The sequence below is a fragment of the Sinocyclocheilus rhinocerous genome, unplaced genomic scaffold (genome assembly GCF_001515625.1).
Source record: "Sinocyclocheilus rhinocerous isolate Xijiao unplaced genomic scaffold, SAMN03320098_v1.1 scaffold1522, whole genome shotgun sequence".
In the NCBI taxonomy this organism is placed as follows: Eukaryota; Metazoa; Chordata; class Actinopteri; order Cypriniformes; family Cyprinidae; genus Sinocyclocheilus; species Sinocyclocheilus rhinocerous.
In genome coordinates, this window is record NW_015637563.1 from 119,567 (window position 1) to 130,297 (window position 10,731).

A 10,731-nucleotide genomic window follows, 5' to 3' on the forward strand; every position below is an offset into this window, starting at 1 on the left:
ACTCCAAAGAGAAAGGAAAAAATGAAATTGCATCATATGACCCCTTTAAAAAGAAGAGCATTTATTTAAAATAGAAATCTTTTCTAACAATATACACTATTGTTCAAAAGTTTGTGGTCAGTAAATTTTTTTTTTAATTAAAACTTTTATTCAGCAAGGATGTGTTAAATTGTTTAGAAGTGATAGCAAAGATTTATATTGTTAGAAAAGATTTATAATTTGAATAAATGCTGTTCTTTTTAACTTTTTATTCACCAAAGAATCCTGAAACAAGTATCGCAGTTTCCAAAAGAAAAAATATTTGGCAGCACAACTGTTGCCAACATTGATAATTCTAATAATAAATCAGCATATTAGAATCTGAAGGATCATGTGACAGTTTATACTGGAGTAATGGCTGATGGAAATTCAGCTTTGCATCACAGAAATAAATATTTTAAAGGATATTAAAATAGAAACCATTATTTTATATTGTAATATTTTGCAAGATTACTGTTTTTTTCTTTATTTTTGATCAAATAAATGCAGCCTTGATGAGCAGAAGAGACTTCTTTAAAAAAAACATTACAAGTCTTACTGATCCCAGTACATATATACACACACACACATATGGTAGTGTATATGTGTGTGTGTGTATATATTTGTATGTATATGTGTGTATGTTGGCGCTTAATGATTTTGTCTTTTCAGCAGGGATATGGTCAGGGTAATGGGAGCGGCTCTTACAGTGGACAGAGTTACAGTGGTTATGGACAGCCTAGTGGTATGTGGTTTATAAGTGATTTTATGAATGTGTTTAATGATGGATGGTGTGTAATGGACATGATTTCCTGAAGGAGAGAGCTATGGCCAGTCGTCTCAGGGTTACTCCTCTGGTGGTTATGGTCAGCAGCAGCAGCAGCAGCAGCAACAGCAATCCATTCCGCAGCAGCAGCCGCAGCAGCAGCAGGGCTATGACAGCTACGGACAGCAGGGATCCGAATCCTCATCTGGGTGAGAGATCGGACTTCTGTCATAGCCACATCTTGTCTCGATCATTATTGATGACAAATGACAAACCGAGTGGGATCTATATAGAATGAATAAACTCCATGAAATTAGTCCCAATGTTGGAAAAAGACATTTCTATCAATTCTCTAACCGATGGGACCAGATTGTTTATGCCCGCTGTATGATAGGTCTTTCCAGGATGATTTTTAATGCTAGGGGAAGATCCTCCAACATGTTCTCTCTGCCGAATCCCTTTATCCATTAAGCATGTTTTATTAGATTGTGCTGGTTTTAACTCCGTTAGAAAACTTTTTTTTATTAAGTTAACTCTTTTGAAGGGATTTTTAACCAAGTTAAGCCAAATACAGTTTTGGAGTTTAGCAAAAATAAGTTGTAAAAACATGATATAATTCAGCCATAATATTTCTCGCCATGAAACTAGCCACAGAAGCTGGAATGGCGTTAAACACAAACAAACTCTTGTTATTGATGACATGTATGTTTACTCTGCTGATTACAGGGTTTCTGCAGGAAGTGTTCGGAAACAGCATTTTTCATATGCCAAACACTGGTTTCTGCCACAGAATGCATAGCCCTGTAATTGTGTAACCATCGTAGTTATTACTACAGTGCAATGTGAAATTCTGCTCCTGATTGGCCTGATTAGCTATATGTGAGAGAGACCGCTCTATTTCATATGAAATTATAGGGATGCATCGATAGGATTTTTTTTGGCCGATACTGCTTTTAACAAACAACTATTGGCTGATATGGATATTGGTCAATTGTATAAAGCAGGGCTTAAAAATTATCGGTTCACTCCAAGCAGAATCGGTTGTTGATCGTTTCTGTTCCTGCGTTCCTCTGTATTACGTTCAGAAACCGGTTTGAGTAGAAAAAAGACCGGTTAATAAGGTTTTTTTTTTTTGGTTTGTTTTTTTTACTTTTACTTTTGCCTATAATAATAATAATAATAATAATAAAGTACAGCGTTTTCTGTACTCAAAGGGAAAAAAGTCTTGATCTGGTGCTTGCTCTTAGTCATAGTCAGTACAGCATCTTTTCTAGATTTTGACCAAGTGTACTAAACAAAAGGAAAAACTGTCAACGCAACACAAATTATAAAAAAAAAAAGCCTACCACTCTAGTTCTGCATGAATCCAAATGTTTCCATATTCGTGACGTATCTGGATGTTAAAGTATTTATGTAAACAATAGGCTTTGTTCTTCACTCGCATTATCATACATGTATTATTTTTTTTTTATCGTTTTTGCCATTAAAATAGCCTGAGATGCTGACATGGCATTAAATAAAAATATACTACTAACTCGCATTGAGGCAAAACATCATTCAAAACTGTAACGCTTTTGCAAAATAAAGAAAACGGTTTTCTGCCGTCTGTTTCCTTTATGTGAAATTCGGAGCACTTTACAATGAACCGAAACTCAGCACAATTTTTTTTTTCTTTCGTTTTGTTAATCTGTTAATGATTTAAGTGAAACATATTTAGTGTATAGGCCTATATATTCCTTATGTAGCCTATATAGTTTTATTCAGTTTTCTTCATTCATAGAAGTGCTGCAGGTGCGTGATGTGAGCTTTTGTGATTCCGTGTTCTACACTATCCTGCCATTTTTGCTGGTTTCAAACACACAAAAAGCTGCATATTACATGCCAATCATTTTCACTTAAATGTAGGCCTAATGCTTGGTGGTTTGTGACATCTCCTCGGGTAAACTAACGCCGGGGCACTGCTAATGCGACTTACCTATGATTCATTTCACTCGTTGGATGTGTCAGTGTCACATTTGTATAGGCTGTGCTATGCCGTCTGACAAACTATATTTTGTACAGATTTTTTGTATTTTGTTTTGTATGTATTTAAATTTTTTGCCCAGAGAAAAACGTTGGATTATGCAACAGACATGCACCTCATTGTCTCCATGCAGTTAATTAATAAACCATTGGTATCTGCCCTTTTCATGCTATTTCCAATATGCCGATGGCTTTAAAATAATCAAAAACGGGCAGATAAATATCAGCGGGCGATACATCGGTGCATCCCTAGCCACAAGGTCATTTGGCTGCTGTCAGCGGGACCAGCATCTTTGAACGGTCAACAAGGATCATGATGCACCAGAAAATCTGTTGTTACTAGGGGTTGCACCGACTAATCGACTAGTCAAATTCAATGCTCTGCCATGATGCTTTAAGCTTGACGTCGACTAGTAGCTGGTCCTATAGAGGGCGCAACAGTCTTTGAAGGAATTCCACATTATGCTCTGTTTCCAAACAGTTAAAATGACAAATAAATTAATACTCTGAAAGCTCTCCACAAGACATGTGATTATATTACTGGATGCTCGAAATTGAACTTTTAAATTTTAAATATAAAATTTTTAATACAGAAATGATTCAAATAACTGAAATGATACGCTAAAAATGAAACTATATCCGCCAGCAGGTGGCGGCAATTTATCACTGAATCATTCATTCAATTGATTCGTTCGAACGGCTGAATCATTCAGGAATGATCTTTATGATCTTTATGAACTGACGGAAATCCGTCGTAGCGACGGAACTTTAATCCCTGGGTATCTGATTTAGAACGAGCAGAAATCTGTGAGAAATACAACGAGCCAAAGACAAAAGAACTGTTAAAAGTGAGCTGTTATAGGAGCAGTAGCCATGTGGGCAGTGCTGCGTCATATGCCATAGCTGTGCACAAGGTGTTTGTCACAGCTCCAGACTTATTTGCTCAATGACGTCATCTGCGACTAGTCGACTTCGACTCGACTTTCATCACATAAAAGTCGACTTAAAAAAAAAAAAAAAAATCGTGAAAGTCGTTCAACCCCTAGTTGTTACCCTCCCATAATTGTCAAACCTCTTCCATTGTCTCACTGCAGTTATGGTGACAAGTCGTATGGACAGCAGCGATCTTATGGACAGCAGTCAGGAGGAGGTGCTGGCGGAGGAGCGTACGGGGGGTCTCAAGGTGGATATGCGCGACGCAATGAAGGTAATTTTGTAATTTATTGCTTCATATCTTGCATAGACTTAAATCCAGATCTCTTTTTTTTAAGTTGCTTAAGCCTAGTCCCAGACTAAAATATGTCTGGGCTGTTTTAACTGAAAGAAACTTGCATTGACTGATCTATGCAAGTGCCCTTAGAACAATATCGGATTCAGCCAAGAATGGCTTAAAATGTAAACCTCGGCATCGGCCCGATATGAAAAACTATGCCGATATGCCTTTCCGATAAAATGAATAGCTCACGTGCTCAGGGTGTGATAGTGATAAGACTTCAGCAGTGTAGTCATTCTTGAAGCAAACGTTTGCCTGAGTGATGATTTGTTTTGGATCACTGCATTTAATCGAAAAATGCATGTACAGACTGATGCGTCCTTTGTACGGTAGAGTAAACTGTCAATAACACCTGCAGTAGCAGCGGCAGCAGCCTCCCTCAGGTCCGGTAAGGCATTTTATTTATTTAGGGGGTGCTATTGGCCTTCTTATAATAAAATTAAAGTTAAATACACCAATAACGTTAAGATTGTTTCTGATTAAATAAAGCAGTACTCAACTTCATAAAATAACAAGTATGCTTTGAATTAAAGGTGAGAAGCTATAGCTTACATAAATAAAAATCACGAACATGACACTTGTAAATTAAGTAATTTTATATATACAGATTTTAGTCGTGTAATGTATTTTTTTTATTTATTTTTTTCAAATGGATTATGAAAACTTCAATACAAGGAGCTCTAAAAGATTTTCAATTTTTTTTTAATTGAAAATCTTTTGCTTTAGACCATCTATAATTGTTAAATCTTCAGATACAATGTTAAGATTACCACTGCGTTTGTCTGTGGGGGAATAAAAGCAGTGATTGATTTATAGTTGATTTCAGCTTTCAGTGTACACTCATTATTGAAGAACTTCAATAATCGATTATTTAATTCTAACAAGTAAGTTTTTAACTAACCAAAATTAAAAATTATTTGTTTATAATCTCTGTACAGGAGAGACCTGGTGTTTCAAAACAAAGGGAAATATATCGGTATCGGCCAAAATGAGTTGGAAAAATATCGGCATATCGGATATTGGCGAAAATCCAAGATCGTGCATCTCTATGCTATTGTTTTGTCAAGATGCACACCAGTAGAGTGTGTGTGTGTGTGTTTTAAAGGGTTAGTTCACCCAAAAATAAAAATTAACCCATGAATTACTCGCCCTCAAGGCATCCTAGGTGTATGATTTTCTTCTTTCAAATGAATCCAATCGGAGTTATATTAAAAATGGTCTTTGATCTTCCAAGCTGTTTAATGGCAGTCAGCGGGTGTTGCAGTGCATCAGTCCAAAAGAAGTTAAATAAAGTGCATGCATCCATAATAAAAAGTGCATCACACGGCTCTGGGGGGGGGGTAAACAAAGGCCTCCTGTAGCGAAACGATGCATTTTTCGTAAAAAAAATATCCATATTCAAAACTTAATAATAATCACTTTAATCTAGCTTGCGCTCACTGTTGTACACAGAAGCAGCTCCAGGAGGATGACGTATGAGGTCATTTTTGGGTGAACTAACCCTTTAAGACCTGTTTATAAAAGATACTTGTGTCCTAATTAATCTATGGCCTTATCTTGGCTTAACCTGTGCCCTGTGAAACCAGGTTTTAATGTTTGGCAGCAAATCCAAAACCGCGTCTCTCCCCCTCTCCTCAGGTGATAGCCGGAGGTTTGGCGACGAAGGTGGCTCGGACAGGTCGGAGGGTTTCAGGGGCAGAGGTCGTGGGGGTTATGACCGCGGAGGCTATGACAGAGGTGGCCGCGGTGGCCCACCCTCCGGTATGGGGTAAGTCTGCCCACCCCAGAAGGTATCACCACACACTGTTAACAATCAACAATGCACATAGGCCTGAAAAGTTTATTTATTTTTTTCCTCTGTGGATAACCCAAATATTTTTTCTTATACCACAAGAGGAGGTTTGTCTACTTTTATTATCTGAACTGGTTGTACTCTTTATGGACCCTCCATCTGTTTGTTTCTATAACGTGACACTCCACCCAATGGAATGTTATTAACTTTATTGTAGTTAGTTGTATGATGCTTATAAATAGCTTTTAGGCTAAAACGGTAAGGTTACTCTCCATGCATCACATATAGGACGGTATAGCTAAAAAACACAAAGATTGGCATAATTGTCACGTGTGGATATTTTCCCTCAAGGTTTCATCTGCTCTAGAATCAGTAAGAGCTTAAAGTCTGATTTAGGTCAGTCTAAACATGAGAATTGATCGGAAACCTGGCTAATTATGGTGAAATCTTGACATTGTGTAGGAGAGCCCCAAGTAATGCATTTTGTCCACTTTTTTTTATTTTTTTATGCATTTCTCAGGTTTCCTTTTGAATTAAATTCAAATTTTGAAGAAAAGGCAAAACAGTCTTTAAGTTTCCACTGAAGCCTTTAATGCAGATTTGGAACCTGGTTGAAATGCAGTTTTTAAAGCTCATTTCTTCTGGTCTCCATTAGTGCTGGGCGCTATACCGGTTCATACCGAATACCGGTGTTTATTTTTGTTATATTAATTTTTAAAATACCGCAATACCGGTGTATGTCGCTTAAACAACGTTCGGAACGCGACACTGTTTGAAACGGGTTTCTTTTCACTGTTGCACTGTGGTGAGGGAACAGCTGTATGTGTTACTAAGCGTGAAAGTTCAGAAACTGAAGCTGTAGAACTAATAGAACGTGATGACACAGAAGAACTCATCCACAATATCCACATTGACCACCACAAATATCCACTTTATCAGACGATGCCGCGATTATAAATGAGAGTGACTCCTGGTTAACATTAAAGGGGTCAATGTTTAGTCACTATTTAGTGTGGTATTTTTTGACAATATTCACTCATCATGACAGTAAAATAGGGCATTCTAAGTCAATATACTGCAGTATTTTCTCTCTTAATCAGTAGAAAATATGGTTAACACCCGGTCATGCATGAAAAAAAATACCGTCATGTACCGTGAAACCGGTATAATTTTGAAAAATACCGTGATATAAGTTTTTGGTCATACCGCCCAGCACTAGTCTCCATCAGTTTTCCCTCCTTCCCTTTGGGAGAGTGTTCACATTGGAAAGTTCTGCTGCAAGGAACAGTTCTCAGTCGCTCCACATGAATCGGTGTCTGTACAGTGTTGTTTCTTTGTCTTAACCGGTCTACATTTTATACTACAGGTATCAAAGTGAGTGAAATTAAAGTTGGACCTCAGCCATTGGAGCTCATAAGCACTCATAATGGAAGGAAAATGTGTGCTCGTCTACACGAGTGCCACAACAGTTAGACGCTCAAATCTAGAGTAAATTCTTGATGAAGAACTCAAGAGGGAGCAGGGAGGTTGTCCTCCGTGCTCTTTTCTGGTTTTAGTCGCATCAAATCTTGACGTTCAATCAGAAAAAAGCAATTCTAATTGGGAAAGAGGCTTGCCTCCTTTGGTTTCAATTTGCAATGTTTCATGTACATTTGGCCCATCATCTTTAACCTATCTGTCAATGGGAGCCGTTTCCTCCTCAGTAGTAAACCATGAAAGGAATACTGGTAAAGAGGGAGCCTTGCGCTCCCAGGTTTCAACAATGGAAAGCCATCATATCTTCAATTTTTCCTCTGCAGTGGTGGTGACCGTGGTGGCTACAAAAATTACGGTGGTAAGTGATGAGCATCTGTCTCAGTGGGGGAAAGGAGATTTAAAAAAAGAAATAAAAAGAAACAAAGATTAGCTGACAAATGAGCTCTTGAGCCACCATTTTATGTCAACCCAAAGGAACATCACCTTATTGTCTTTATTGCTGTCCTCTCTGGTAATGCTCTTGTGGGCTAAAGTCTAACAGCTACCCAGATTTACTCTATAAGATGGTCTTGCATGAGGAAATTGAATTAAATGCCAGTGTTCTGGATGCCAACTGTGCACATGGTGAAGATGAGACGTGATTTAGATGAATACTTCTCATTTAATTTTGCTAGTCTCACAGAAAATCTCTTCTGGTGTACAAAGGTATTGGAAATGGTGCAGCAGTTTTGGACACACTGGTGCATAGAGTAAACTGTCACTTGTAAAGGTCAAATCTACATAGCAAAGCAGTTTGGTTTTTATTAATTGTGTTCATAGACTTGGTGAAATAAAAGTTCATGACTTCATGTTATTTCTCAAGTTCTCAAAGTTGTGTTTCCCTTTCGTGTCTTGTTGTTTTTCAGGAGCCAGAGACTACAGTCAGAAGGATGATGGAGGTGAGTGCAGAAAACACTTCACCTTAAAGTTCAAAGTGTGAACATCGTAGAGAGAAAGCAGTGATTTTATTTGAGTTGGCATGAATATTGAGGGCTCTATGAAGTCGTATCCTGAATTCTGACTTTTCTTAAATTCTGACTATTTTCAGTTTAATTTCACAATTGTGAGAAACTCGTTTGCAAAAGGAAAAAGTCAGAATTGCGAGATGTAAACTCAGACTTGGAAATCTTACAGTTCTTAAATGAGTAGAGTGGATTGTGAGATGTTTTATTTATTTTTTTGGAGTTTACATCTCAATTTTGAGTTTTTGTCTATTATTATAATTTTCTTTTTTTTAATCTCGATTCATTTTTCAAAATTTAAGGTAATTTGGCCTTTTCCCCCTTCAGAGGAGTCAGAATTCAGTCTCAAATCCTTTGAATTGTTCTGATCTGGTGGAAACAAGCTTCCCTAGTTTGCCCTGCTCTGTGGAAGTGTCTTGTGAGTGCCGTTTCATGTCAAGCAGAAGTTATCCACCACACTTTCACTGCTGTGATTTCCTCCTGACTTTCAGATCGTGGCGGTCGAGGCGGGTACGGAGGAGACCGCGGCGGATTCAGAGGCGGCAGAGGAGGAGGAGGAGGAGGCTTCAGGGGTGGAGACCGCGGAGGATACAAGATGGGCGGAAGGTAATGAAACCCCTCAGCTCTGCAGTCAGTCAGAGTTATCACGAGTTCTCTGATGTTTGAGTAATGCTCGTCTCCATTGCATCCTAAAGGGGAGACCACAGAGAGGAGAGACGGGGCCGGCCGTACTGAAGCCATTCCAGACCGGTGTTTATTGTGGGGTGGGGGGAGAGGTTTGTGTCCGCAGTCCTTTCTGTTGCATGAGCATATACTGTCTGAAACGAGCAGTTTTTCCCATAAATGTTGAATCTACTCTGAGGGGCTGAGTGAAGGGGACGGGATGAATTTGATCTCTGCCACTTTGTACAGCTTCAGTCCTGTAAGTGGCAGCACTGGCCACAGATCAGCTTTAAAGGGTCATTTTGCTCTGGGTGAAGGGGGAGGGGCCAGATGTTAGTTTTGTTACTTTTTAATTTCCTGACTCGTTGAATCCGGCGTTTAGTGTGATAGATTTGTGAAATGCTTATTGTTTTGTAAAAATCAATCAACTCAAACAGTTTTACTGGTTTCTTTTTTGTTTTTGATTTTCTTTTTGCAAAAAATATTAAACACCCTTTTGATCTTACTTGTTGTTGTCTTTATGATTTTTTATTTATTTTTTATTGTTCTGTGTTTTGAACTTTAAAGGTCTAGGAGTTGGATCGTAACACTTAGAAAGTAAATTATTGCTGGGTGGATTGAATCGGGCAGAAAAATGACCATAAACACACGAATGAAGCTCAAAAGTGACGATTTATTACATTAAGCCGAAGCCACAAGAAAAATGCTTGTGTGACGCACTATTTACAATTGCTGAAATGAAAATAATAAAGAACAATGGAAGTAACTAAGGTTATCACAAAAACAATAATCACTAGTATAGGGAAAGGGAACTTGAGTGGCACCCAAATCAAAGAAAACAATCAAATCAAATGATTCACATAAAGCTCCCCAAGTCCTCTAAATGTCCTACTCTTACCACTAAAAACCAAATTGTTTATGATACGATATGCTTACCTGTTCCCTTTTCCCTAATTAAGGAATAAACGAACTGTAACTCGGATACACAGCAAGTTAAGTGCTAGACACAGCATTAGAGAGTAGGGTACAAAACTCATTTCAGCAAACCAAAACACCGCCGCCACACGAGGTTCGCGGGAGAACTTTTAAACCGGCAGGGCGACAGCAGATTGGGCGAAGAGGACGACGTCACGATGACTGGCAGGCGACACGTCCAATCAGGAACCTGAGAGCAAGGCCGCAAAGGAAGGAGGAGCAAACACATACGCAAAGCACGTAACATACGGTATGCAATATATAGCAACATTAAGCTGCAAAAAAAACCCTAATGTAAGTGCTTTAAAAATAACTGAAATCAGAATTACTGTATACTGTCATGATTGCAGATCATTGTGTTTCTTTAATCAAATACCAGCCTCTGCTTCGTTGAATAAAAGCCAGTGAAATACTTTTTATGAGTGCACCTCATAAAAAAATTTAAAAAAAAGATAGAAATAAAAGCCTAACCCTCATTCTAATGTAAGAAATTCCCTGTAACTTTACCTGTAGATGTGAAGGTCCGTTTCTATGACTGCTTTTAAGACACCACTGAAATGAGTCGTACCATTAAGGCGTGTTATATATGTTCTTGACAATATAAAGACATGCTGAACTTTCAGATGTGTGATTATGGGCACCTTGCTTAGTTTCTCCAGAGGAGCCGTTAGTGCCACACAAGAAGGAAAGACCCCATAAAAATCGCAGTTCTGATTCTGACCAAAAAGAGTATTCAAATAACTTT

General features: G+C 38.2%; 1 protein-coding gene and 1 long non-coding RNA gene across 4 annotated transcripts in view; both read left to right on the forward strand.

Moving 5' to 3' along the window:
• Nucleotides 1-8,341, forward strand: part of LOC107749052 (TATA-binding protein-associated factor 2N-like) — a 15,532-nt gene extending 7,191 nt beyond the window's left edge. For 2 of the 3 annotated variants that reach the window (XM_016564103.1, XM_016564102.1), the window contains exons 6-9: nucleotides 3,901-4,013; nucleotides 5,718-5,847; nucleotides 7,671-7,705; nucleotides 8,253-8,341. In XM_016564103.1, the coding sequence (XP_016419589.1) occupies nucleotides 3,901-4,013; nucleotides 5,718-5,847; nucleotides 7,671-7,705; nucleotides 8,253-8,326 (352 nt within the window). In that variant the 3' untranslated portion in view covers nucleotides 8,327-8,341. Of the gene's footprint in view, nucleotides 1-688; nucleotides 764-836; nucleotides 994-3,900; nucleotides 4,014-5,717; nucleotides 5,848-7,670; nucleotides 7,706-8,252 lie in introns of those variants that run through there. The other variant, XM_016564104.1, reaches the window with a different exon arrangement.
• A 339-nt stretch (nucleotides 8,342-8,680) lies between these two features.
• Nucleotides 8,681-9,308, forward strand: LOC107749061 (uncharacterized). Its single transcript, XR_001640989.1, has 2 exons — nucleotides 8,681-8,954; nucleotides 9,044-9,308. It is a non-coding gene; the product is annotated as an uncharacterized LOC107749061 (long non-coding RNA).
• Nucleotides 9,309-10,731: the final 1,423 nt, after the last annotated feature.